This window comes from Podarcis melisellensis (genome assembly GCF_964234715.1).
Source record: "Podarcis melisellensis genome assembly, chromosome: 17".
Lineage (NCBI taxonomy): Eukaryota > Metazoa > Chordata > Lepidosauria > Squamata > Lacertidae > Podarcis > Podarcis melisellensis.
Genome location: NC_138534.1, coordinates 20,069,911 through 20,097,025, shown reverse-complemented (window position 1 = coordinate 20,097,025; position 27,115 = coordinate 20,069,911). Strand labels below are relative to the sequence as shown.

Genomic DNA, 27,115 nt, shown 5'->3' with positions numbered 1-27,115 from the left:
TTTTTCCATTATCAGGAAGAAAGAATGAAAGATTGCCAGATTTGATTGCACATCCGTTCATTGTGTCAAAGGCATCGAGGGGTTAAATGTTAATGAATACTTCAGCTTTTATATAAGTGACTACAAAGAGAAACTAAGAAAAGGTTTTCTAGCAAATATGGTGGATGGGGTGGGCTACAGATGCTGCAAGCTGGAAGAATTGGGGAATTGAATCTTATGTGAGAAATTGCTGAAATTCTGAATGCTCCTTCCTGGTAACAGATAAGCCTGGGACAAGGGCTGCACTTGTTAGAAGGACGGAAGATGAGTAAAGAACTGGATTGCCTGTTTAAGAAACTGAACTTAAAGTTGCATTAAGCAGCAAGCTCAGAAACTGTTCTCTACATAAAACAGTTTGAAATGTGACCTTCCAAAACTGAACCTATCGGAAAGGTGGAAATCTAAGTCATGCTTAATTTAGTTGGGCAGGATTTTATATTTGCAGGACTAGGCTGTCTTTAGCCAAGTCTAACTGGGAGTATCAGCCAGAACTGGCCTAAACATTCTTCCTCCAGGTGTCCTTATTTTACCTCGAACTTCACAGTAGGCAAATAGCAATAGCCAGGTTTTCCTCTTTTTTTGTCTAGTGATAGCACTAGAGTAATCATAGAGATTCATGTTGTGGTAGGTGACTGTCACTAAACAAATGTTTTTTGTTGAACAAAATTAAAGATTACGAATTGTAGAGAATGTTTAGGATTTGATAATGTTTTGTCTCCGTAACAATTTCTGTAATATAGATCTTTGAAAATGCTAACATTTAGAGCCTGTCTCCCCTTCACTCACACCGCTAGGACTTCCAAGCCATTTGTAGAAGAGTCTCTTAAATGTACATCAAACTCTGCTTCGGGCTACATCTAACATACCTTGAGGGGGGGTGTTGGGGGGTGTGTGCGGGTATATTCTGCAACATATTACTGACACAATAATAGTTTCACTTTTTTGCTCTGTGCTGCTTGCCCAATGTTACCAAATCATTGCTGTCTACTGCTGGCTCCAGCGCAACAAAGGTGGGGCTAAACCCCCCACTGCAGAACATTTATGAGATTTCAGCATATGGTTACCAGACGTCCCCATTTCCCGGGGACAGTCGCCGGATTTTCAAATCTGTCCCTGGACAAAATCTGTCCCCGGGCAAAATCCATCCCTGGAATGTTCTCGGATTTCATTTAATGTCCCCAGATTTATATTTTAAGTGTTGTAGATTTATTAGAAAGAAATGAATGTTGCGTGATTGGTTCAATGGCACAAGACACATCATATGGGGACTTCTGGCGAGGTAAAATGGTGGGCGCCACGGCAGTGAGCAGCTCCTTAAGCCAGCCAGAGCCAACTGCGCTATTAGGCTGACTCTGGGCTGCTGAGGCTGCCGCTGCTGCCGCCACTGCTGAGGGGGAACCAGGGACACAAAGCGCATCAACGGGGAACCGCTGACTCCCCCGCGACCCGAATCGAGCTGGGGGCAAGAGCCCCCAGCCACCCAGTTGACTGCCCAGCGGCGCTCTGGGGCCAGGAAAACCCCAGAGCTGACACAGGGGAAAGGAGGAGAGGAGAAGAAGGAAAAGAGAGAAAGAGGAAGGAGAAGGAGAAAAAAGAGGGGACCTTGCCGCACAGCTGCTGCCGCTACCGCTGAGAAGGAGAGGTAGGAGAGCACCGGGAGGGCAAGGACACGTGGCCGAGCCCAGGCCCGACCCGAGCCTACTCCACAGCGGCTAGCGCTCCAAGAGAGCATGCTGAGGCCCAGGGGAAGGCCACACGACAGAGGAGACCACAGAAGAGAAGATACTACTTTTAAAATAATAATAATAATAATAACTTTTCTCTTTTTTTAAAAAAAAAAGTGTCCCCAGATTCTTGGGGGGGGGATGGTAACCTTATTTCAGCAGGAAGTTACAGGATGTGCACTGACTGGAACTGAAGCAATATGACTGCCCAAAATGTTGTGGGCACAAACAGTATTAAAAGCAGGATTGTCCATAACTTCCACAATAGCATAATGGGCACAAACCATGAATGCACAATGGAAAGATTCATTATTGCTTGATATGGAGGGGCATGGTTGTTGAAATTATTGGAGGCAAAGTTATTTGATTAGAGAAAAACCATTGCTGACATAATGTAATAATAATAGAGAACCTCTTTTGGACTTTTTGTGTGAAAAAGAGAATGAATGAATTTGAGACACTTGGGTCTGAAAAATGGAAAAAATATTAATTAACAGAAAGTAGAATGATTGGATGTCAATTTAGAGTGAATGTTTTGAATAATTTATTTTATCTACTAACAGATGGAAAATCGGAAGTCCTTTTTATTTGTCTTTCTTCCTTTCTTTCCTTCTCCCCCCCTTTTTTCCTTTTTTTCCATTTGGTGTCCTCTGCTCTGGTCCATTATTGAAGGTGATAGATGGTTGGTGGAAGGTCCCTGAGTGAGAGGCAGGGAAGGGAAGACCTCCCAGGACTAGAGACTGGGGGAAGAAGGGAAAGCTCCCAGGTGGGACCTGGGAAGGCCCACCACTTTCTGTGGGTGACAAGGATTAAGAGCTACCTTTGAGAGACGACTCCACGTTTTCTTTTTCCTTGCTCTTTGTTTTTATTGAGATTAGTTTATTATCTTATTATGAAAAATAAAATCTCATGAGGAAAAGTGAACGCACAATTAATGGCATTCAATTAAATTTAACTCAGAATAGATGCATTGAACTAGGAACATGGCTAAATTTGATTCATTAATTTGAATAGATATACTCTTGAGTAAAAGTGAGTTGAATGCCACCTATAAAAATTATGTTTGTAAGTGCCCTTGCTGTCAGCTCTCAACTCGCTACTCCTTGGTTCTTGGAAGTGCCTCTTACTTTGCCTTGATCTTTTGAGTACCTTAATGGTATGGAATTGATGCTTTTGAATTATGGTGCTGGAGGAGACTCTTGAGAGTCCCATGGACTGCAAGAAGATCAAACCTCTCTATTCTGAAGGAAATCATCCCTGAGTGCTCACTGGAAGGACAGATCCTGAAGCTGAGGCTCCAAGACTTTGGGCACCTCATGAGAAGAGAAGACTCCCTGGAAAAGACCCTGATGTTGGGAAAAATTGAGGGCACAAGGAGAAGGGGACGACAGAGGACGAGATGGTTGGACAGTGTTCTCGAAGCTATGAACATGAGTTTGACCAAGCAGTGGAAGACAGGAGTGCCTGGCATGCTGTGGTCCATGGGGTCACGAAGAGTCGGACGCGACTAAACATCTAAACAACAACAATGGTATGGAAGGGAGGTTGTGTAAGAGGGATACTGCAATTGTATGCAGACATATTCATGGATAGTCGTACCTTCCCTGAAAGTCAATACTGTCCCCTAGCTGCAAAACTGGAGGTCCACAACCAGAGAAATGTGCTGTACCAAATTATGTTGGCGCTCCATTCTTTCCACGAGTTGCTGTTTGGTCAGTGAAATTGTCTATTGGGAAAAACCCTTACCTTTCACATCCTGGTTTACAGTCCTTGTTCTTGTCTGCTACTTTGGCTATCTTCACTCTTTGTTTGCAATGAAACAGAATGTTATAGTAGACATGGTAACTTCCTGATGCCACACGGTAATGATGCTGAGGGCAAACAAAGCCTTCCCATTACCCCACCAGCATTTCCAACATTAGAGGTACACAGTTGGTTTACTGCCAAGAAATTTAGGCTGACACTCAAAGAGTGGATTGGGTTTTGCTGCGGTCAAAATGTTCATGGAGCACATTATCTTTCACCCCATTTAAGTGCAGCACCAGTATTAACTGCACATTAGCTACTCTTAGCTGCTCCTGGTAATGGCTGAGACCAATTACCACTATTAATTTTATCATGTATGTGCTACAATTTGCTTGATTAATGTCTTCTACCTGATTTCACATTTAGTATCATCTCTGTTGGGCTAGACAGTTCCTTTAGAAAAAAGCAAAAGCAAATGTGGACTGTTCAAACGGAGTGCAGTATCTGCAAAGATTTCCCGCTGCGTTGATAATAATAAATACAATATAATTCACTCACAAATGTATCCTGATGACCAATAATTCTCATGTTTCAGTTACAATCAGATTAATTGAATTCGTAAAAATCGTTTTGGACCCTTTCCCCTTTGCTGGTACTTATCCCAAACAACTGTGTTGGCAGGCTCAACAGTTGCAAAAATCAAATTGGGAAAATGTATTCGGAATTAACAAGTTCAACAGTTGCAAAAAATCAAATTGAGAAAATGTATTTGGAATTAATAAGTTTGGTTTATTTGTATACAAAGCTGAAGAGAACTCCAGCTCCAGGAAGTGCATTGGCCACTGGAGGTACATTTAGAAGTCCAAGGCAGGCATGGCTAAACTTGGCCCTCCAGCTGTTTTGGGACTACAATTCCCATCACTCCTGACCACTGGTCCTGTTAGCTAGGGATGATGGGAGTTGTAGTCCCAAAACAGCTAGAGGGCCGAGTTTGGCCATGCCGGGTCTAAGGAACTGCCCTGGGTGTTAGAAACTCAATTTCACTCACCCCCCCAAAAAGCAGACAACCCCCCCAAAAAAGTGGGTGCTGAAATAAGTCTCCCAGGGTGCCATGGAGCCCAGGCACAGTCTATATGCCCAGTGCCTACACTATAATGGGCTTGGTACTGGAAGCAAATGCTGAAACAATTGTATAGGATAAGTCTTACTTGGACTGCAACCTCAGTGCTGTGGTATAGGTAGTTTAACACGTTTTCCCATGCACAGTTTCCTTGGTGTAAGCCTCTCCAAGCAGCTATTGGCTTTGGAGCAATGCTGGCACACAGATACAACACAGGCAAGTCCAGTGCTTTTTTTCTATTAAAAAATGTTTAGGGGTACTCTGTTATTATTATTATTATTATTAATTTATTATTAATACCCTGCCCATCTGGCTGGGTTTCCCCAGCCACTCTGGGCAGCTTCCAACAGAATATTAAAATACAATAGTCTATTAAACATTAAAAGCTTCCCTAAACAGGGCTGCCTTCAGATGTCTTCTAAAAGTCTGGTAGTTTTCTCTTTGACATCTGGTGGGAGGGTGTTCCACGGGGTGGGTGCCACTACCGAGAAGGCCCTCTGCCTGGTTCCCTGTAGCTTGGCTTCTCGCAGTGAGGAAACTGCCAGAAGGCCCTTGGTACTGGACCTCAGTGTCCAGGCAGAACGATGGGGGTGGAGACACTCCTTCAGGTATAGTGAACCGAGGCCGTTTAGGGCTTTAAAGGTCAGCATCAACACTTTGAATTGTGCTCGGAAACGTACTGAGAGCCAGTGTAGGTCTTTCAAGACCGGTGTTATGTGGTCTTGGCGGCCATTCCCAGTCACCAGTCTGGCTGCCGCGTTCTGGATTAGTTGTAGTTTCCGGGTCACCTTCAAAGGTAGCCCCACGTAGAACGCATTGCAGTAATCCAAGCGGGAGATAACCAGAGCATGCACCACTCTGGCGAGGCAGACTGCGGGCAAGTAGGGTCTCGGTCTGCGTACCAGATGGAGGTGGTAAACAGCTGCCCTGGACACAGAATGGACCTGTGCCTCCATGGACAGCTATGAGTCCAAAATGACTCCCAGGCTGCGCACCTGGTCCTTCAGGGGCACAGTTACCCCATTCAGGACCAAGGAGTCCTACTTGTATTGAAATACTGCCCCTCAATGAGGCCAAACTTAGATTCACAACATGTTTAGGGGTATGTGTACCCCTGCGCCCCCCCAAAAAAGCACTGGGCAAGTCCATTCTCCCGCAGGCCATTGCTTCTGGGAGAGTTTGAATTTGCGGAAATGGGAAAAACAGTTAACCTGGTCCCAGAGTAATGGCCCCAGTCCATAATCTCCATGGTAACTATAAAGAGAAATAAGATGTAGGTAAAACTTGCCATGGAATCTTCCATATCACAACAGGGCTATGTACACATGAAATGCAGCAAGGCTGTTGCTGTTCACCCCAGAGAGGAGACAGGGATGTCTTCACCCACATATATTGCTTGCTAGATTTTCCTGCCCCTTGCAACCCATCCCCTGAATGTGGAAATATTCCCTTAAGTTACTCCACCCAGGATTTCCCCCTGAAATGGCTTGGCATCAGCTTTTCTTTCTCCCCATAGAGTCCCAATATACAGTGGTACCTCGGGTTACATACGCTTCAGGTTACATACGCTTCAGGTTACAGACTCCGCTAACCCAGAAATAGTGCTTCAGGTTAAGAACTTTGCTTCAGGATGAGAACAGAAATCGTGCTCCGGCGGTGCGGCAGCAGCGGGAGGCCCCATTAGCTAAAGTGATGCTTCAGGTTAAGAACAGTTTCAGGTTACGTACGGACCTCCAGAATGAATTAAGTACTTAACCTGAGGTACCACTGTAATCTTTAGCGGGAGAGAAAACAACAAGGGAGAATTGGTTTGGCATCAAAACGCAAAGGTGGGTTTCAGGACCCAACAGAATCTCCCCTTCCGCACCACACGCCAGAAATCATTGTGTTGTTATTTGAATTAAGTGGGATCTCAGATGGGCTATTCCACCTTCACGTCTAGTTTGCCTTGTAGAGAAATAGCTCCTGAGACGATGGAGGAGGCTTCTGAGAGGCCAACTTGTTCGCTGAGAGCTGAGCAAATGAAGCATAAGAAGCTAAAAGGGGCTTTATTAATTGGCAAGCTACATAATGAGAAGCATTAAAGAGATAAAATCATTTATTCTTTTAGTAAATCTCAAAAAAACAAAAGAGTAATAGAATCCATGTGTGAGGGTTATTATCAGTGCTTTTTTCTGGGGATACGCATACCCCAAAACATTTTGTGAATCTTCGTAAGGTAAAGGTAAAGGGACCCCTGACAATTAGGTCCAGTCGTGACCGACTCTGGGGTTGCGGCGCTCATCTCACTTTATTGGCTGAGGGAGCTGGCGTACAGCTTCCGGGTCATGTGGCCAGCATGACTAAGTCGCTGCTGGCGAACCAGAGAAGGGCATGGAAACGGCGTTTACCTATTTATCTACTTGCACTTTGACATGCTTTCAAACTGCTAGGTGGGCAGGAGCAGGGACTGAGCAATGGGAGCTCACCCCATCACGGGGATTTGAACTGCCGACCTTCTGATCAGCAAGTCCTAGGCTCTGTAGTTTAACCCACAGCGCCACCCGCGTCTCTGTGAATCTTCGTACTTTTGTCCATTTACTGTATTTATTCTTCCCGATTTGAACTATAAAACAGTGATTTTCTTGAGTCAAAATGAAAGTACCCCTAAACTTTTTTTCTTAAAAAGCACTGGTTCAGGAAGGCTGGTTCTTGCTCTTCAGTATTTATTATGCTTGGCATAGCTCCTGGAATAAAATATATCACAGCATCTCTTACACTGAATGACTCTAGGCAACTGGAATGAAGGTACAATGGCATCAGCATTCCAGGTATCTCATACAATTGGGAACAGCTGCATTTTCTTAAGCAATAATGGCTTCTAGAAACATTTGCAATAGCATGCATTATTTTTCAAGAGCTAAAAATCAAAGATGGTGCGTGTAATCGTTCAAGCACTGGATTTAATGGTTCCTGCTTCATGGTGCATATGGTGGTGGCAAAAGGGTGGCAGATATTTTCTCATAGGCCGGTGGAGCATCAGGCACCTGTGAAAATGAAGTCAGGAAAGGGAAAATCATATAATAATAACAATTTATTACTTATACTCTGCCCATCTGGCTGGGTCTCCCCAGCCTCTCTGGGCGGCTTCCAACAGGAGATTAAAAATACATGAAAACATCAGTCATTAATAAACTTCCCTAAACAGGGCTGCCTTCAGATGTCTTCTAAATGTCAGATAGTTGTTTATTCCTTTGACATCTGATAGGAGAGTGTTACACAGGGTGGGTTCCACTACTGAGAAGGCCCTCTGCCTGGTTCCCTGTAACTTCACTTCTCTCAGTGAGGGAACCGCCAGAAGGCCCTCGGAGCTGGACCTCAGTGTCCGGGCTGAACAATGGGGGTGGAGACGCTCCTTCAGGTATACTGGGCCGAGGCCGCTTAGGGCTTTAAAGGTCAGCACCAACACTTAGAATTGTGCTCGGAAACGTACTGTTATTCATATGCTAAGTTGTAAATACTAAGGTGCTTTATAGCTTCCTGAAGCTAATATTGCCAGACGTTTCTTAATGCGCTTCCCATAATCACCACATTCAAACATAATTATGTCAACATTGCTGGCATCTGTCTGTCTCGAGAGACAATGGACTGTGCCTGCGGGAGTGAACCTGAACCACAGTGTTAGCATCAGTGAAGTGACCTGCGCCCTGGGCTGCCCAGACGACAAGACCCCCTTTCAGCCTTGCTGATCTGGTCCAAAGGAAAGCAGAGCAAGACATTTGGCCAGAAGGAGACTTACAAGACACCATCCAACCATCTTAGCAACTCCACTCCGTATTTGTGTGGGGTTTAATCCTTAGCCTTTTCTTCTGATGATATCTGACAAGGCAGCTTTAGAATCAGAGTTTTCATCCTCCTAGATGCACTACCTTCTCAGGTTGATGAGTCCCATTTCCCCTTCACTTCCCTCTACACCACTATTGGTCTTGTCTGCTCAATCTGCCGGAGCCTGTCTTCACATACAGGGGAAGTCTGTTACTTGCTGAGGGTTTGAGACCCATTGGCTACCTTCACTTGGCTTAGCCAGCCAGTCCATGGAAAAGCACATGAACCTGACTTTTGAAGAATTAGTAAGTAAACCATTTTCTATGCTAAGGGAAGAGGGAAGTTTTGGAACTCATAAGGGAATATTTTAAAGGTCTAACTTTACTTTGCTGTATATATTTTTTTTATTTTAAATCTCTGCTGCGGTTCACTCACCGAAGAGTAATCGTCCAAAACCTGGACCTCAGCATGCAGGAATTCTTTTCATATACCTATTCCCCCCCCCCCCTTTGACAACCAACACTATTGAGAAGTAGTTCCACAGGGCACTAAAGCCTTGGTTCCTGGTAAAGGCTTATTGAACCTCAGGGTCCATGGGGTCCACCACCAACCACCCCATCAGGAGCTCAGGAAGGAAAAATCATTTTAAAAAAATCATTCAGCCCCTATGACTCTGTACCAGTGTGATGTAGATTCTTCACCAACAGTTATTTATTTGTTCATTTTATGTCCCCCCATTTCCTCTAAGGAGCTCAAAGGACACCCCCATTTTAACCTCAAAACAACCCTGTGAGGTAGGCTAGGCTAAGATGCAATGACTGGTCCAAGGTCACCCCATGAGCAACGTGGCCGAGTGGGGATTTGAACCCCAGTCTCTCAGGTCCTAGTCTAAAGCTCTAACCACTCCACTCCACTGGCCCTCTCACTGCACTCTCTGGTGGTCACAGAAAGGGTTTCTGAGAGCCAGTGTGGTGTAGTGGTTAAGAGCGGTAGTCTTGTAATCTGGGGAACCAGGTTCGCGTCTCCGCTCCTCCACCTGCAGCTGCTGGGTGACCTTGGGCCAGTCACACTTCTCTGAAGTCTCTCAGCCCCACTCACCTCACAGAGTGTTTGTTGTGGGGGAGGAAGGGAAAGGAGATTGTTAGCCGCTTTGAGACTCCTTAAAAGGAGTGAAAGGCGGGATATCAAATCCAAACTCTTCTTCTTCCAAATGTTAAGAGAAAGGATAATCTTACCACATGGCTTCTGTTGCTGTTGTATTCCTGCAAGGGCAATTTGGAGCCCAACAAACCACTTTTGCCTTCCGAGATCCTTCCAGTGGCCCCTCCAAAATTCTTACTCTGTGGCACACAGGGAGAAAAGGGCAGAGAAACGAGACATTTGAGTGCAAGGAAAATTAGAAGGTCCATAATAATAATAATAAAAAACAGTAATGAGAATTAAGTCTAAGAGTGTTTTGCACATGAGGCCTAAATCTGTTTGTGGCTTACATCACCTGTTTGTAATGTCAGTGTGCTTTCGGTTTCTTTTTTTTTATCCGCATTTAACAGTTACATGTGGTCTCGCACAAAATTTGCTCTTTAAGTCACTGTGAAAGTGGGGTCCTACTTGCTCTCACCCTACAGTGCATGTGTGATTCTTAACAAGCTATAGTCTTGTAATACATCCCTTCTGCATCAACCTTTGGCAACCCTCTGCGGGCTGCTTCTAATGGGGGTCTCACCAAACATCTGGAGGGCAACCAGTCTGGCAAAGGCTGTCATAGGCTATTGTGCACATTGAGTACACCCGAGGCTTAACTTAAAGGTAAAGGTAAAGGGACCCCTGACCATTAGGTCCAGTCGTGACTGACTCTGGGGTTGCGGCGCTCATCTTGCTTTATTGGCCGAGGGAGCCGGCGTTTGTCCGCAGACAGCTTCCGGGTCATGTGGCCAGCATGACTAAGCCGCTTCTGGCGAACCAGAGCAGCACACGGAAAGGCCGTTTTCCTTCCCGCTGGAGCGGTACCTATTTATCTACTTGCACTTTGACGTGCTTTCAAACTGCTAGGTGGGCAGGAGCAGGGACTCAACAACGGGAGCTCACCCTGTCGCGGGGATACGAACCTCCAACCTTCTGATCGGCAAGTCCTAGGCTCTGTGGTTTAACCCACAGCGCCACCCGCGTCCCCCTAAGGCTTAACTTACGACAGGGCTAGTATCTGCTCCCTATATTTATGTTTAACTCTAGATCATAGGAAGTACAGTACCATACAAATGTACCTCTGAGCAGGGGCAGAGTGTATTTGCCTCACCAGTATTGAGTAACCATGGAGTGTATTTGCACATCAGAGTTTAGGGGGAAAGACTACTGGACTGTGGATCCTGGGCAGAACTGAGATTCAGCATTTTTTAATTTTAATTTTTATCCTTACCAGAAGGCTTCTATAACCATTGCGCTTTTTGTAATACCAACAGCCAATAATCAGCAAAGCTGTAAGAATCACAACGAGAATTCCAATGCCTGCAGCCCTGTTTGGGAAAGAAGAAGACACCATTACAAAACACATATGGGAACAAGGAAGATTTTACTATGTCCTGTCCGAAGCACAGTTTTAAAGGGCCAGGCAAACCAGTAGATGCAACAACCGGTTTTGCTTTTGTAGCTTTGTAGGGAATGTGATAAGCATGTTGAATCAACTCTATGAAACTGCATATTCAGTACAGAATTTGTGCAAAAAAACACACAGGCAGCCAGGAACAAATAAATAAAGATGGGCTTTTGATTATGGGCTGCAATGCAACTGGCACACTGCATGATGAGGCTTCCATCTGAATAGATTTTGATATGGAATTATCTCCTTGTTATGACACTGACACAATAGGATTTAGAGGGGATGAAAGGGCTGAGTTCAAAAATATTTCAGTACCAGCTGAAGGTGAAGGTGGAAATGGTATGCACATAACTGCATCTCACCCAAGAGACAACCTCTCACACAGCGGAGGGGACAGGTACGTCCCCCTGAGGGTGGGATGTAAAAGTGAATGTGCAAATGATTCTTTGTTTATTTGTGGTGTTTATAGTCCACCTCTCACCTGAAAGTCCCAGGGTGGAAAATACATAAATACGCTGAAATTGAACAATGGCAATAAAATGGGAACAATTAAAATAAGAAATAAGGCAGGAGAGGCAGTGAAAACAAACTTATCAAAATTCAATGCGCCTCTACCAAAGGTCTGAAGCAAGATGCCCCTCAGAGAAATTATTCCAAAGGCACAAACGACCCCTGGACGGTTAAGTCCAGTCAAAGGTGACTATGGCGTTGCGGCGCTCATCTCACTTTCAGGCTGAGGAAGCCGGCGTTTGTCCACAGCCAGCTTTCCAGGTCATGTGGCCAGGTTGACTAAACCGATTCTGGTGCAACGGAACACCATGATGGAAACCAGAGCACACGGAAACACTGTTTACCTTCCCGCCATAGCAGTACCTATTTATCTACTTGCACTGGCATGCTTTCAAACTGCTAGGTTGGCAGGAGCTGGGACAGAGCTCACCCCGTTGCGGGGATTCGAACCACTGACCTTCTGATCGGCAAGCCCAAGAGCCTCAGTGGTTTAGACCACAGCGCCACCTGCGTCCCTTGCAAATAAAGACCTCCCATGGATACCCTCAATGTAAACCTCACTGGGTTCAATAAGATGACATCTTTATGTCAAAAGTCCCATTAAGCTTGGGATATTCAACTCAGGAATGTAGGAAGGTGCCTTAAATTGAGTCAGACCCTTGCTCCATCCAGCTTGATATTGTCTACCTGGACTAGCAGAGGCTTTCTGGGGCTCTAAGCAGGATTCTTTCCCAGGCCTCCCTAGAAATGCCAGGGATTGAATCAAGGAACTACTGCATGCAAAATTAAGCTACGGCTCTTCCCAATTGCATATATTCCCCAAAGCATATCTGCAGAGCAAACTAAGCCAATTCCATTTCCGATGGGATTATTGTCAGAAGTGTGTGCAGGAGCCAGGCCCTGTGACCAATAGGACTTTGCAGGACTGGGGCCTTCCTAAGTTTGTTCTGAAGAAGCAAAGTGCGGCCTCACAGGTGAGGCCGTTTGGTAACTCACAGCACCTGGTGGCAAGAGCCGGGAAGGGATATAAGGTCAGCATTTCCCTTCGGCTCTTTGCCACAGCAACATGTTTCCTGCCTTGCTGCATTTGACTTTGTGACTCCTTGCTTCTTGTTCCTTGGACCCTTGACTTCGTGACTCCTTGCTTTTTGATTTTAATTGTTTTAATGTTGTATTTTAATCTTGTTTTTAAGTTGTATACATTCAAGTCATTTTTATTATTGGTTGTTAGCCACCCTGAGCCCGGCCTTGGCTGGAGAGGGCGAGGTATAAATAAAATTTATCATTATTATTATTATTATTATTATTATTATTATTATTATTGATCCTCGGACCCCTGACTTTGTGACTCCTTGCTTCTTGATCCTCACACCCTTGACTTCGTGACTCCTTGCTTCCTGACCCTCGGACTCTTGGCTTTCTGACTCCTGGCTTCTGGACTCCTGTTCCTGCTCCAATTCCACCATCTTGCCCCCGGTCCCAACATCTCCAGCCGGGACTTCGAACGCCTGTGAACCGGACCATGACAATTATTTTCACAGCTATTGCATGTGGTGTTGTGGATGCCCCCTTCATATGTGAACACAACCGCTTCGTGTGTAAGCCCAACCCCATCGTCTCAATTCCAGCACTCCTATGAACTCTGGTTCCTGGTGACACCTGAAAAACCATTACAGTATAGCATAAAGTAGGAGAGTGGCTGTTGGTCTACCAACTGAGCTATGTCAGGCTCTCAAATCAACCTTGGGCAACCCTCGGTGGGCTGGGTCTGATGGGTCTGACACCAACCAGAACGAAAGACACAGAGGAAGATACCAGAGGCCTCAGAGGAATGTGAGAAATGGTCTACTTGTGCAGAGATGTGTTTGCTAGCACAGACATCTGAGTCACAGGAAATCCCAGAACACAGACTGTTGACAACTTTGTGTCCAGCAGATTACAAGGCAACAGCGTTCTGATCAAAGCTCTGTAGAGCATCACCTACGACTCCCCGCTAACTCAAATTGGCTACATTGGACCCGACCCCTCTCAATCAAGTGATTGTGTAAGTATGAATGTAATGCAATTAGCGTTATGAGCATAATTAGTGTTGTTAATCCGCTACTGAGAATTTCAGTAAAAGGTGAATTAATTACTGTGTTGTCTTATCAACTCCCATCTCTCTAATATTCTTGCTCTGTTGACCAGGGCCTTGATCGCCTGCTAGCAGGAGGTATTTTAAGAGACAGTGTTGCCGTCACTGGCATCTTTACAGGTAAAGGTACCCCTGACCATTAGGTCCAGTCGCTCATCTCACTCTATAGGCCAAGAGAGCCAGCGTTTGTCTACAGACAGCTTCCGGGTCATGTGGCCGGCATGACTAAGCCGCTTCTGAGCAGTGCACGGAAACACCGTTTACCTTCCCGCCGGAGTGGTACCTATTTATCTACTTGCACTTTGATGTACTTTCAAACTGCTAGGCAGGCAGGAGCTGAGACCGAGCAACGGGAGCTCACCCCGTCACGGGGATTCAAACCGCCAACCTTCTGATCGGCAAGCCCTAGGCTCTGTGGTTTAGACCACAGCGCCACCCGCAACCCTGAGACTGGCCTCTTTAGGTCTACATATTCATATGTAGGTCCTGGCTTTTGCAATGCTTATTGGCACTCAGTCCTCACAGTTTTGTGACAGTCTATTTAACTACTGTTGTTAGAAGGGTGGGGTACAATTTGGCTTAAATTACTGGGGAAAGTCAGGTTTTGGTTTTCATTAGAAGCCCCCAAGCTTCCCCGCCCCAGTAATTTGAGCCTTGGGCCATTTGAAGCCCTGGGCCAGGCTGCTATTGCCTCTTATGGCACAGTAGCTTAGACTGTGCCATTATCAAGTTGCCCCCGTCTACTGAATATAAACTCTGAAGAACTGAAGTCAGGGTAGACAATCTTCAAAAGCCTGGAGAAATTAGTGATTGGATGCAGCGAACCAGCACATCAGAAACCTAACAAGAACAACACATTCATGCAGAAACACCCTTAGGACAATCACAGTTGGGGATAGTAGTTATAAATATTCTCCATTCATTCCACAAAGTATTAAAGTGTACATTAAAAGCAAAAGGAAAAAAAGGCACTTTACATTGGCGAGTCAACTCCCATCTCCCTTCCACCCTGAAATGTGGCCAGTTTCCCCTCTGACAGCAGTAGGGCTGTGGCTGCAGCAGCTCAGCTCTTTGTTTTTTTTCCAAATAAAATCACTATTCTAGAAATGTTAATCTGAAGCCCAGAGGAAGCATCCAGGGATGCCTCCCTGAATAGGACTTGTTCAGGCCCTGCCCACAAAGAAGGGCTTTCTCCTTCCCCCCACCAAGAGACTGGCCAGCACCCAATAGAACAGGGCCAAGAAGAAGGAAGCTTTGTACATGGGCAGAGGCTAAGCATACAGGGTGGGAGGGGGAGTGAAACAGGCACACACACCCCAGGAAAGGGGTTATAAATGGATGAGCTGAGAGCTTGACCCTGAACTCAGATGGAGAAAACCACTCTCCCTTTTGCGACTAAAATTGCGTATTTGGAATGGCACTAAAATAGTTCATCCATAAGTCTGATAGCTCTGCTTACTCTTCCGCTGAAAGAGAGGTGGATCCCTTTCCTCGAGCAAAGTTGCCATCTAGGTAGTGCTGTCCCCTGGGCATCTTGTTTGGTTCAGATCACACCTACAAAATGGATAAAGGGGCGACCATTTTCATCGTATCATTGATAATCTTGACCGAAACACAGCCTCACTTGTTGACAGGACAGTTTCTTAAGAAAGAAAACAGCTTACTGGCAATGTTCCCCAAATATGCATAGCTACTCAGCTGAAGTCTTGGTTGGGGAACCATCTAGGGCAGGCAAAGGCAAACTTGGCCCTCCAGATGTTTTGGGACTACAATTTCCATGATCCCCAGCTAACAGGACCAGTGGTCAGGGATGATGGGAACTGTAGTCCCAAAACATCTGGAGGGCCGAGTTTGCCTATACCTGATTTTTAAATTTTAAATTTTTGCCTATACCTGGTTTTTAAATTTTTATTCTATTGTCTTTTCTAGTTTGCTTTAGATACCGTCTCAATCCTTTGAAAGAGAAAAAAGGATGCTAGGAAAATGCTTATACATTGATCCATTAAAGGCAAATGTTTGCACTGACCACTAAAAGGAAATCTCAATGACTGAATGAGCCGGTTGCTTATTAAAGTATTTTAATAAAGTTCTGCATGTGAAAAGTCTAAGTGAAATAAATAGTATCATCGACATTTCCCCACACATTCACTTATTTGCTTCCATGCCCTCTGGGCGGGGGGGGGGGGCATTTCAGACTAGTGTAATCTGCAGAATATCTATACAGTGGTACCTCGAGTTACAGACGCTTCAGGTTACAGACTCCGCTAACCCAGAAATAGTACCTCGGGTTAAGAACTTTGCTTCAGGATGAGAACAGAAATCGCGCGGTGGCAGCAGGAGGCCCCACTAGCTAAAGTGGACCTCCAGAACGAATTAAGTTCTTAACCCAAGGTACTACTGTATACATAGCAGGTTAACAGCACATGCATTTTGTAGTGTATGGTAGGCGAAAGGCTTTGCATTCAGAATCATCCTATATTTAGTCTCTTGCATCCTCAGTTAAAAGGTAGAACAGAGAACAAGTTATGTGAAATATGCTGTCTGGGCCCCTGAAGACCTGCTGTCAATCAGAGCAGACATTTCAGAGCTAGCTGGTCAAACATTCTGGTAATGTAGCAAAGAGACAGAAAGTGGACTGCAGGGCAGGTCTGACTTTGAATTGTTACCCTTGAATGCTATCAAATTTAAACATGGTGTGCTAAAAACAAAACCCACACTTTTAATTCATAAAAGAAAGGGGGAAATGTTTTAAATAATAAAAAGTGGGCAGAGTGTTCTTACAGCTAGATATCATCGATTGTTTAATGGCACCAGATCACTGATTGCAGGAGGGAGCTGGGTTAGTTATTACGCCAAAACGTAATAAACCTATTTAAAAAATGAAATAAACTTCCAGTCCCTGAACCACTGTTTGAAGAACAGAGAGAGATTCCACGATTTAGAATTTGTTGACCCTTGATTTTGAAAAAGACACACTGGAGCATTGTGTAACTTTAAAAAAAATCAAAAACTTAATAGGTTTTGCTATTAGGATGTGAATGAACACAACTCTGCAAAGGCAGTAGACCAACGTTGTCTTAAGTTTATATTGCCCCGTGCTTTTCCTAATGTCACAATCTGATGCATTTATCTGCTTGTCATTTGTGTAAATACCCAAGGAAAATTAACCAGCCATATCAAATCAAACTGAATGGCTTCATCCAGAAAAGCACACAGATAAACATTTTGGCCCACAGCTATGCTACTTAAATCTCATTAAATGAAAGGAGATTGAAACAGCCTATCAAGTGCAGGATTGCAATCTCTGATTTCAGCAGTGCACAGAATAGTAAATTGTGCTGCGAACTAAAATTACAGAGCTACCACAGTCAGGTAAGGGGGGGAGGAAACCCCATGCTAAAGGTCCCACAGTTTAAGAAACTTATTTCTTAATCAGATACATTTCTTTCCAGAGATAAGAAAACTGGTCAAACTGAAATTTAATACAACATGAAAATCTTGTGCAAGAAATAAACAAGGCTTACCTTTCTTCCAGACTCTGGCTGAGTGCTAAGGCATAACCAGATTTCCTTCCTCCTCTATCTCTTTTTTACTTTTTTAAATTTCCTCCTTAGGACTACTGAGCTCTCATGACCATCACGAGTCTGAATTCCTGGCGGTGCAGCGTTTTGATCGCTTTAATTGGCGTGAAAGGCTAAGACCAAAGAAATGGTTTCTGTTCTTTCCATTTCTACCCAAGCCCCTCCCAGAGGGAAGCCACATTCAGTTCAGTGGGACTTGTTCCCTAGATAAGTGTATCTAGGATTGCAGCCTTATGCAAACAATAAAGAGTAGCTGTTCAATTATTGTGTGCAGCAATCCAGACCTCTTTTCTTGAAGCACTGCAGGGGCAGAACCAAATGCTTAATGCAAGTACAGTAGATGCTCGGGTTGCGAACGTGATCTGTGCGGGATGCACGTTCGCGACCCGCAGCGGCGCATCTGCGCATGCGCAAAGTGCGATTGAGTGCTTCTGCGCATGCAGAACCTAGAAGTAACCTAGAAGAAATCCGTTCCGGTACTTCCGAATTTCGGCGGGTCCGTAACCCAAAAAAACACAACCTGAAGGGTCTGTAACCTGAGGTATGACTGTACAGTGGTACCTCGGATTAAGAACTTAATACGTTCTGGAGGTCTGTTCTTAACCTGAAACTGTTCTTAACCTGAGGTACCACTTTAGCTATAGGGGCCTCCTGCTGCTGCCGCTGCGCCAACACCACCTGATTTCTGTTCGCATCCTGAAGCAAAGTTCTTAACCCGAGGTAGTATTTCTGGGTTAGCGGAGGCTGTAACCTGAAGTGTCTGTAACCCGAGGTACTATTGTGCAAAGGACAGTTGCAGATATGATCATCTCAGCTCAAACTGCACCTGAATTCTAATAACCAGGTGGCCTGATGGGCCTCTGAAGTTCTGGGGATGCCAATGAGACAGTCCTATAGAAGCTCCATCATTTTTGACATCAAAGAGGGTGCTTGCAGCAAGGTCTCTGCTCTTTAAAATATGGCGAGCTTAAAATGGAAAGAGACTTCCCTGCAAACTGGTTAAGGGCTCAACGGGCAATCTTGTAAAACAAATGTAAAGATTTTTTTTAAAAAATTAAAGATTTACACAAAAGCTACCTATAGAAATATAGAACCAATAAGAAGGTTCGGGGGACTAGATGGGTTCATCTGAATTAACTGCCCATACAGCAGTAGTGATGTATGGAAGTGAGAGCTGGACCATATAGAAGGCTGATCGCCGAAGAATTGATGCTTTTGAATTATGGTGCTGGAGGAGACTCTTGTGAGTCCCATGGACTGCAAGAAGATCAAACCTCTCCATTCTGAAGGAAATCAGCCCTGAGTGCTCACTGGAAGGACAGATCGGGAAGCTGAGGCTCCAATACTTTGGCCACCTCATGAGAAGAGAAGACTCCCTGGAAAAAACCCTGATGTTGGGAAAAATTGAGGGCACAAGGAGAAGGGGACAACAGAGTACAAGATGGTTGGACAGTGTTCTTGAAGCTACCAACATGAGTTTGACCAAGCTGAGGGAGGCAGTGGAAGACAGGAGTGCCTGGCGTGCTCTGGTCCATGGGGTCATGAAGAGTCGGACATGACTAAATGACTAAACAACAGCAGCAGCACTGAACATGAACTGGTAGCAGGCAATAAATAAAGGGTCTAATTAGAGATGTGTATAGATGCTAGGGGGACGTGGGTCTAAACCACAGAGCCTAGGACTTGCCAATCAAAAGGTCAGCGGTTCAAATCCCCGCGATGGGGTGAGCTCCTGTTGCTCAGTCCCTGCTCCTGCCAACCTAGCAGTTCGAAAGCACATCAAAGTGCAAGTAGATAGAGGTACCGCTCCGACGGGAAGGTAAATGGCATTTCCGTGCACTGCTCTGATTCGCCAGAAGCGGCTTAGTCATGCTGGCCAAATGACCTGGAACCTGTCTGCAGACAAAACGCCAGCTCCCTCGGCCACTAAAGCGAGATGAGCGCAGCAACCCCAAAGTCTGTGACTGGACTTAACGGTCAGGGGTCCCTTTACTTTTATAGATGCTAGGAGAGGATAAATTTATTGATTAATATCCTTCCTTCCTCAGGTCTGTGAGTTCAGCAGAGTGCATCTCTTAAGATGGCGTCTGAGCAATGGACCTACCTACTAGGCACAGGTTTTCTGCCAGTATTTTTCACTGTCCTGTCCAGCTTTAATAAATTCAATGGGGGTGGGGCACAATACTTGAGTAAAAAGGTATAATACTCACACCTGGTTTTCTATAAATGTTTCCAGCATGTGCCTTTTTGTGTGTGTGTGTAAGCGTGTAAATATTTGCTTCAGGCCACCACAACAGTTGCATGTAATACCATCAAAATTAGCACCTTTTCCATGCTACTTTATTCTTTTATTCTACATTGCACAAATGGAAAATAGCCCATGGAAGCAGGATAGAAAGAGCCATGAGAGGTGGGGGGGGGGGGAAGCGGGGGGAAAATAGCATGAGACCCAAAGTCAATGAGAGGCTTTTTTGTACTCCTTGTGGCTAAAAACAAACCAGGTATACTTTCTTCCCTCTCAGAGGAGAATTCATCAATAACTGCTTGCAGAGAGCGGGGATCACATAAAGGGGTTCTTTGTCACTGCCAGCAGCAAGGCAGTCACAAATCACCCATGTGATGATAATGCCAGTACATTTGTGCTTCGCCATGGGCTGATCTTGCATTCAGATGACTCAAGATTCCAGATGTCAAAGGTCTATTATTCTCGAGAGCGATGAAGAGATCCCTGTCCGTGTTAGCGAATCCCTTCGGAGCAGGCAGTTGCAGAAAAAGTAATGATAATATCCGAGCAGTTTATAAGGTGAAAACATGGGCTTGATCCTGGTCTTGGTTTTGCTGGGTGGGGGGGTCTTAATTAGTCTGCTTGTATAAATTCCAAATTTGCTATACTAACCGCCCCCTCCACATTTTAACTCGTATGCAGCTGGCAGCAGACCTCTGTTTACAGATCTATTTCTTTTTTAGAATCCATTTTTGTTGTTGCACCCAGCAGAAGAATTTCTGCCAGTACCATGCTACTCCTAAGTGCTGAGCGAGGTCAATCATTGTCTTGACCCGGAAAAGCGAGCTGGTTTGGAAGCCCTGCTTGCGGCAAATGATGGCCAAGATGACCCTGGGAGCAGCTGTAGCATGGAACTCATCTGCATTTCACATTATTGGAATATTATTGGATATTTAGCTATGCCCCAGGCATAGCTAAATGGGGAGGTGATGGTTAATACCAGCCACCTGTGTTCCCAAGTGACCTAGCCTACCTGGGTCTATAAAGGTTGTGTGTATCTTAACTTGGGTGCCGACAAGCCATCTTCTTGCTACAGAATCTTTTCCACCGAATGCTGTGAGGAGGGAACCTTCGGACCTTTGCTGTAAGTTTGTACCTTTTAAAAAATAAAAAGTTAGACCTGATCTCTCATCTTTCTTTGGAATCCCTGTGTATCTGAACTTGCTCAGTCAGCTCCAGTGCCAGATTTATGTATAAGCTAAACAAGCTATAGCTTAGCCCCCACCCCCAGTTTAAAAGAAAAAAACCTGGACGTACATTTCCAAAATATAAGATAAAAAACAAATAAAATAAAACTTACATACAGCAACCGTGTTTTGTGTTGTGTAGGCTCCTATGATGTAGGTAATGGGCCCTTCCATTATCATTGGTTTGCTATTATTATTTCATGTTATAGCAAGTTTCTAGAGACCAGATTATGAGTCTTTGTAAATTGTGTTTCTAAAGGAACTTTTGTTATTGCCAAATGCCAATGTGTTTGCGTTATTAAGTTTGTTATGGATAAAAAATCATTTTAAGTTAGAGCTGAATAATTATTTCACTATTAATATACTTCTTAATTGTATTTCACTGTTAATATATTTCTTCTTAATTGTATTTCAGTTCAACAATTACTTTGATAAAATACATATTTGTTATGTGCAAGTGGCTTTAGATACCTATTAGGTCCATAAGTTACCTTATAGCATATATTCAACACAAAAAACAGCAACAATTTGTTGTTGACAAAGGATAGCTGGACATATAAAGGGCCTCTTTGCCTTCAGTAGCTTAGGGCCTCATCAAACCTAATTCCAGCCCTGGTCAGCTCCTGTTCATTAAATAGGAGAGGGTTCATTTTGTCCTTCATTTCAATACAGCTTTATATTTTTAAGGGAAAAAAAACAATATCAAAAGCAGTTTACAACACATTAAAATGTCGAATGAAACAATCTGGAATAAAAAGTTACTGAAGAAAGTCAACTATAAACTAAAATAATATATTAAAGTAGGGTTGCCATACGTCCAGATTTTCTGGGGGGAATTTGAGGAAATCGCCAAAATGTCATCGTCCCCCCCCCCTACAAAAGTCAACTTTTACTTCTTTAAATATGGCAACCCTATCTTAAAGATTACAAATAACGCATTACAAAGGAGGTCAACTATAAAATGCACATTTGACGGAGCAAAGTTAACAACAAAATGAACTTAAACATTTCAAAGGAAAACATTACTAAAGGAAGTAGAATATGAAATGCACATTTAAAACAGCATTTATTCCCTTTCCTTTCAAATAGTTCTTCCCTTTCCTTATATTTGACTGGGAGCCTTCTGTTGTTTGTACTGTAGTATGGTTAGTTTTCAGATGCAACAAAACATGTTATTTTTTAAATTTTCCTCTCTAGAGGGAGCTCTAGTAACATGTCACCTTTACCATCTTGTCTGTGCTAGATGCAGAGATGTTATTTAAACGTGAGACAATTACTCCCTTAAGGAGTTCATGTCTGATAAATGGTTCCAATGGATACACATTTGTCCCAAACACATTTTAGCCTTTGCATTATATTACTGCCAAGCTCTTTTCAATGCTAATAGCGTAATATTCCCTTTGTGAGTCCCAAGGTTGCTAACTTTTGCTTTGGACAAGCAGGAGATTAGATTGAGGAACATTATGAGGGCATAATGGATGTAGGGTAATTCTGTAGTGAGCAATGTAACACTCGTAAGCTTCTTTACATATTTTGTGCTTCAGCTAATATTATTTGAACTTCCATTACTATACTCCAAAACTCCAAAAATTATACTGACAAAATCTTCCCTACAAAAGTAATCAAGACAGGTATGCCACAGGTAGATGAATTTTTTTAATTGTGTTTTAAAAGATGTGACCAACTTCAAGAATTTATGTGCAACTTGTTTTCTCTAAAACAATTTTCTTCTCTAAAAGTATGATTATTATTTTTTAAATCCATCTTCAGCAATATACAGAATGTTTCATGGGCAAGTGTCAAACATATTGTAATGTTTATTGGAAACTGTTTAAAAAAGTTTTCCGGCAGAAGTTTAGTGTGAACAACATAACCAATGTGGGAATTCATTAATTTGTTGTTTAGTCGTTTAGTCGTGTCCGACTCTTCGTGACCCCATGGACCAGAGCATGCCAGGCACTTCTGTCTTCTACTGCCTCCCGCAGTTTGGTCAAACTCATGCTGGTAGCTTCGAGAACACTGTCCATCCATCTCGTCCTCTGTCGTCCCCTTCTCCTTGTGCCCTCCATCTTTCCCAACATCAGGGTCTTTTCCAGGGAGTCTTCTCTTCTCATGAGGTGGCCAAAGTATTGGAGCCTCAGCTTCAGGATCGGTCCTTCCAGTGAGCACTCAGGGCTGATTTACTTCAGAATGGAGAGGTTTGATCTTGCAGTCCATGGGACTCTCAGGAGTCTCCTCCAGCACCATAATTCAAAAGCATCAATTCTTCGGCAATCAGCCTTCTTTATGGTCCAGCTTTCACTTCCATACATCATTAATAGATAGCCACAAATTAATGTCTCTGAAACAAGGCCCATATCACTCTTTACTATGGATTCACAATTGCAGATTAGCATCACATCTCTGTGCTAAAATGGAAGAAGGTGAAATTTCTTCCCTTGCATTTAAGGACAGTCTTGCTATGTTCTTGATGGGGGGGGGGGAGAGACTTCCAGCCTTTAGGGGTCCTCCAATCTTTAAGATTTATGCTAAATCGGGTTTTAAAAAGGGGACTTTTTCCACCGCTTCCTTTTTTTTAGTCTGATCTTGCGGAAGGGGAAAAGGTAGGGTGTAAATTTAATAAATAAATAAAGGCTTATGCGCCAACTGTCTTTAAATAAGTTCCTTAATTCAAATATATATTTAGCAACATTTATCTGTCAAACAAGGGATGCGAGTGGCTCTGTGGGTTAAACCACAGAGCCTAGGACTTGCCGTTCAGAAGGTCAGCAGTTCGAATCCCCGTGACTGGGTAAGCTCCCGTCGTTCGGTCACTGCTCCTGCCAACCTAGCAGTTCGAAAGCACATCAAAGTGCAAGTAGATAAATAGGGAAGGTAAATGGCACTTCCGTGCGCTGCTCTGGTTCGCCAGAGGTGGCTTAGTCATGCTGGCCACATGACCTGGAAGCTGTACACCGGCTCCCTTGGCCACTAAAGCAAGATGAGTGCTGCAACCCCAGAGTCGGCCACGACTGGACCTAATGGTCAGGGGTCCCTTTACCTTTACCTATCCGTCAAACATTCAAGCAAGGTGGGGGGGGGAGGATGCTATGTATGGGCTTAGAACTATTATTATTGCTGTAGCAAGGAATTCAAATTCTTTCTTTTAAATAAAACCAGTAATCCCTTCTCTATATGTTTTTGATCCAGCTTTTGCCACACATCATGGCACAGAAATGAGGCATACAAAATAAAACCAACAAGATAATGGTAGAATTCAGCTGAATACGTTGACGTCGCTGTCTATAATGCTTGGTTGGGGCAACCCAGTGAGATGGGCAGGGTAGTAATTATAGTAACAACAATAAGATGAATAAGAATAAGTTAATTTTAAGTCTTCTGTATGACTAGAAAAGGGACGCAGGTGGTGCTGTGGGTTAAACCACAGAGCCTAGGACTTGCCGATCAGAAGGTCGGCGGTTCGTATCCCTATGACAGGGTGAGCTCCCGTTGCTCGGTCCCTGCTCCTGCCAACCTAGCAGTTCGAAAGCACATCAAAGTGCAAGTAGATAAATAGGTACCACTCCAGCAGGTAGGTAAACGGCATTTCCGTGCGCTGCTCTGGTTCGCCAGAGCCGCAACCCCAGAGTCGGTCACAACTGGACCTAATGGTCAGGGGTCCCTTTACCTTTTATGACTAGAAAGCAGAGAAACAGTACGCATAAATTAAGAGTGCCCTTCTAGCACAAACTCCTGACTTAAAGCATCACCAACGTACTACAGATAAAATTATGCAATATTTACAATGCAATGTTATGCATGTTTACTTAAAAGCAAGTCCTACTATATTCGGTTTGGTTTACCTCCTGGCAAATGTGCATAGGATTAATGCTTAAAAACTGTCATTAATAGTATTGCTGCACAAAACCAGTTCTACAAGTTTATTGGTTGTGGGGCTCAACATTAGCAGTGACAATAGCACAGCTTCTTCTATATATTTTTTCTTTTTGTGTGTGTCGTCCTATTATCATCTTATAAGAAACCCACAACTGGACCACGCATGTTGATAGAATAATTATTATGTAATCACAATATTGTTTCCTTTATCTCCCACTGAAGAAAAGCTCTGGTACAAGTAGATGTAGCAGTAACCCTACTTGGGCATTAAAGGAAGGGAAGAGGCTGTGACAGATGGACTTTGAGTGATCCCCCTGGGTAACCTGCTGGGATGGGGAGGGACCGGGGAGTTAAAAGACAGAACCCAACAGGTAAACTGACAGATAGGGCTTTGCAATGGCTGAGTGAAAGGTTAGCTGGTCGGTTAGAAGTTTGCTAGGCAGGGCAACCCAAATTATTTCCATGAGGTGAAGGGAAAGATCCTAGAAGGGTCTGGAAGAAGGGTCTTAAACTATATACTATTATGTTGTTTAGTCGTTTAGTCGTGTCCGACTCTTCGTGACCCCATGGACCAGAGCACGCCAGGCACTCCTGTCTTCCACTGCCTCCCGCAGTTTGGTCAAACTCGTGCTGATAGCTTCAAGAACACTGTCCAACCATCTTGTCCTCTGTTGTCCCCTTCTCCTTGTGCCCTCAATCTTTCCCAACATCAGAGTCTTTTCCAGGGAGTCTTCTCTTCTCATGAGGTGGCCAAAGTATTGGAGCCTCAGCTTCAGGATCTGTCCTTCCAGTGAGCACTCAGGGCTGATTTCCTTAAGAATGGATACGTTTGATCTTTTTGCAGTCCATGGGTCTCTCAAGAGTCTCCTCTAGCACCATAATTCAAAAACATCAATTCTTCGGCAATCAGCTCTCACTTCCATACATCACTACTGGGAAAACCATGGCTTTAACTATATGGACCTTTGTTGGCAAGGTGACGTCTCTGCTTTTTAAGACGCTGTCTAGGTTTGTCATTGCTTTTCTCCCAAGAAGCATGCGTCTTTTAATTTTGTGACTGCTGTCACCATCTGCAGTGATCATGGAGCCCAAGAAAGTAAAATCTCTCACTGCCTCCATTTCTTCCCCTTCTATTTGCCAGGAGGTGATGGGCCTAGTGGCCATGATCTTCGGGGGGTTTTATGTTAAGCTTCAGACCATATTTTGCGCTCTCCTCTTGCATCCTCATTAAAAGGTTATTTAATTCCTCCTCACTTTCTGCCATCAAGGTTGTGTCATCTGCATATCTGAGGCTGTTGATATTTCTTCTGGCCATCTTAATTCCGGCTAGGGATTCATCCAGCCCAGCCTTTCGCATGATGAATTCTGCATATAAGTTAAATAAGCAGGGAGACAAAATACAGCCTTGTCGTACTCCTTTCCCAATTTTGAACCAATCAGTTGTTCCATATCCAGTTCTAACTGTAGCTTCTTGTCCCACATAGAGATTTCTCAGGAGACAGATGAGGTGATCAGGCACTCCCATTTCTTTAAGAACTTGCCATAGTTTGCTGTGGTCGACACAGTCAAAGGCTTTTGCATAGTCAATGAAGCAGAAGTAGATGTCTTTCTGGAACTCTCTAGCTTTCTCCATAATCCAGTGCATGTTTGCAATTTGGTCTCTGGTTCCTCTGCCCCTTTGAAATCCAGCTTGCACTTCTGGGAGTTCTCGGTCCACATACTGCTTGAGCCTTCCTTGTAGAATTTTAAGCATAACCTTGCTAGCGTGTGAAATGAGTGCAATTGTGGGGTAGTTGGAGCATTCTTTGGCACTGCCTTTCTTTGGGATTGGGATGTAGACTGATCTTCTCCAATCTTCCGGCCACTGCTGAGTTTTCCAAATTTGCTGGCATGTTGGGTGTAGCACCTTAACAGCATCATCTTTTAAAATTTTAAATAGTTCAGCTGGAATATCATCACTTCCACTGGCCTTGTTATTAGCAGTGCTTTCTAAAGCCCATTTGACTTCACTCTCCAGGATGTCTGGCTCAAGGTCAGTAACCACACTACCAGGGGTGTACGAGACATCCATATCTTTCTGGTATAATTCCTCTGTGTATTCTTGCCACCTCTTCTTGATGTCTTCTGCTTCTGTTAGGTCCTTACCACTTTTGTCCTTTATTATGGTAATCTTTGTACAAAATGTTCCTTTCATATCTCCAATTTTCTTGAACAGATCTCTGGCTCTTCCTATTCTGTTGTTTCCCTCTATTTCTTTGCATTGCTCATTTAAGAAGGCCTTCTTATCTCTCCTTGCTATTTTTTGGAAATCTGCATTCAATTTCCTGTATCTTTCACTATCTCCCTCGCATTTTGCTTGCCTTCTCGCCCCCGCTATTTGTAAGGCCTCATCGGACAGCCACTTTGCTTTCTTGCATTTCCTTTTCATTGGAATGGTTTTCATTGCTGCCTCCTGTATAATGTTACAAGCCTCCATTCATAGTTCTTCAGGCACTCTGTCCACCAAATCTAAATCCT

General features: G+C 44.0%; 1 protein-coding gene and 1 long non-coding RNA gene across 3 annotated transcripts in view; one reads left to right on the top strand and one right to left on the bottom strand.

Annotated features, from left to right (window-relative positions):
* The window catches only part of LOC309360351, a 49,238-nt gene extending 41,887 nt beyond the window's left edge, over positions 1-7,351 (top strand). The window contains exon 2 of the long non-coding RNA XR_014164028.1: positions 3,155-7,351. This is a non-coding gene — a long non-coding RNA (uncharacterized lncRNA). The remainder of the gene's footprint in view (positions 1-3,154) is intronic.
* Positions 6,667-17,369, bottom strand: MLANA (melan-A). Of its 2 annotated transcripts, none has more exons than XM_081894974.1 (5): positions 17,195-17,354; positions 15,130-15,224; positions 10,847-10,943; positions 9,669-9,773; positions 6,667-7,655 (listed from the first exon to the last, which is right to left on the bottom strand). In XM_081894974.1, the coding sequence occupies exons 2-5, from the start codon at positions 15,201-15,203 to the stop codon at positions 7,587-7,589; spliced, it is 345 nt and encodes a 114-aa protein (XP_081751100.1). In that variant the 5' UTR covers positions 15,204-15,224; positions 17,195-17,354; the 3' UTR covers positions 6,667-7,586. The 2 variants fall into 2 exon arrangements, with proteins under 2 accessions (XP_081751100.1, XP_081751101.1); XM_081894975.1 differs by lacking the exon at positions 6,667-7,655 and adding an exon at positions 9,341-9,390 and having other exon boundaries at positions 9,641-9,773; positions 17,195-17,369.
* Positions 17,370-27,115: the final 9,746 nt, after the last annotated feature.

Excerpts from the sequence above, each read along its gene's own strand:
- MLANA (XM_081894974.1), bottom strand. The coding sequence starts at position 15,203 with ATGCCCAGGGGACAGCACTACCTAGATGGCAACTTTGCTCGAGGAAAG. Across the intron at positions 9,774-10,846 it reads ATGGTTATAGAAGCCTTCTG|AGTAAGAATTTTGGAGGGGC; the intron begins GTAAGGATAAAA and ends TGTGTGCCACAG. Across the intron at positions 7,656-9,668 it reads ACAGCAACAGAAGCCATGTG|GTGCCTGATGCTCCACCGGC; the intron begins GTAAGATTATCC and ends TCATTTTCACAG.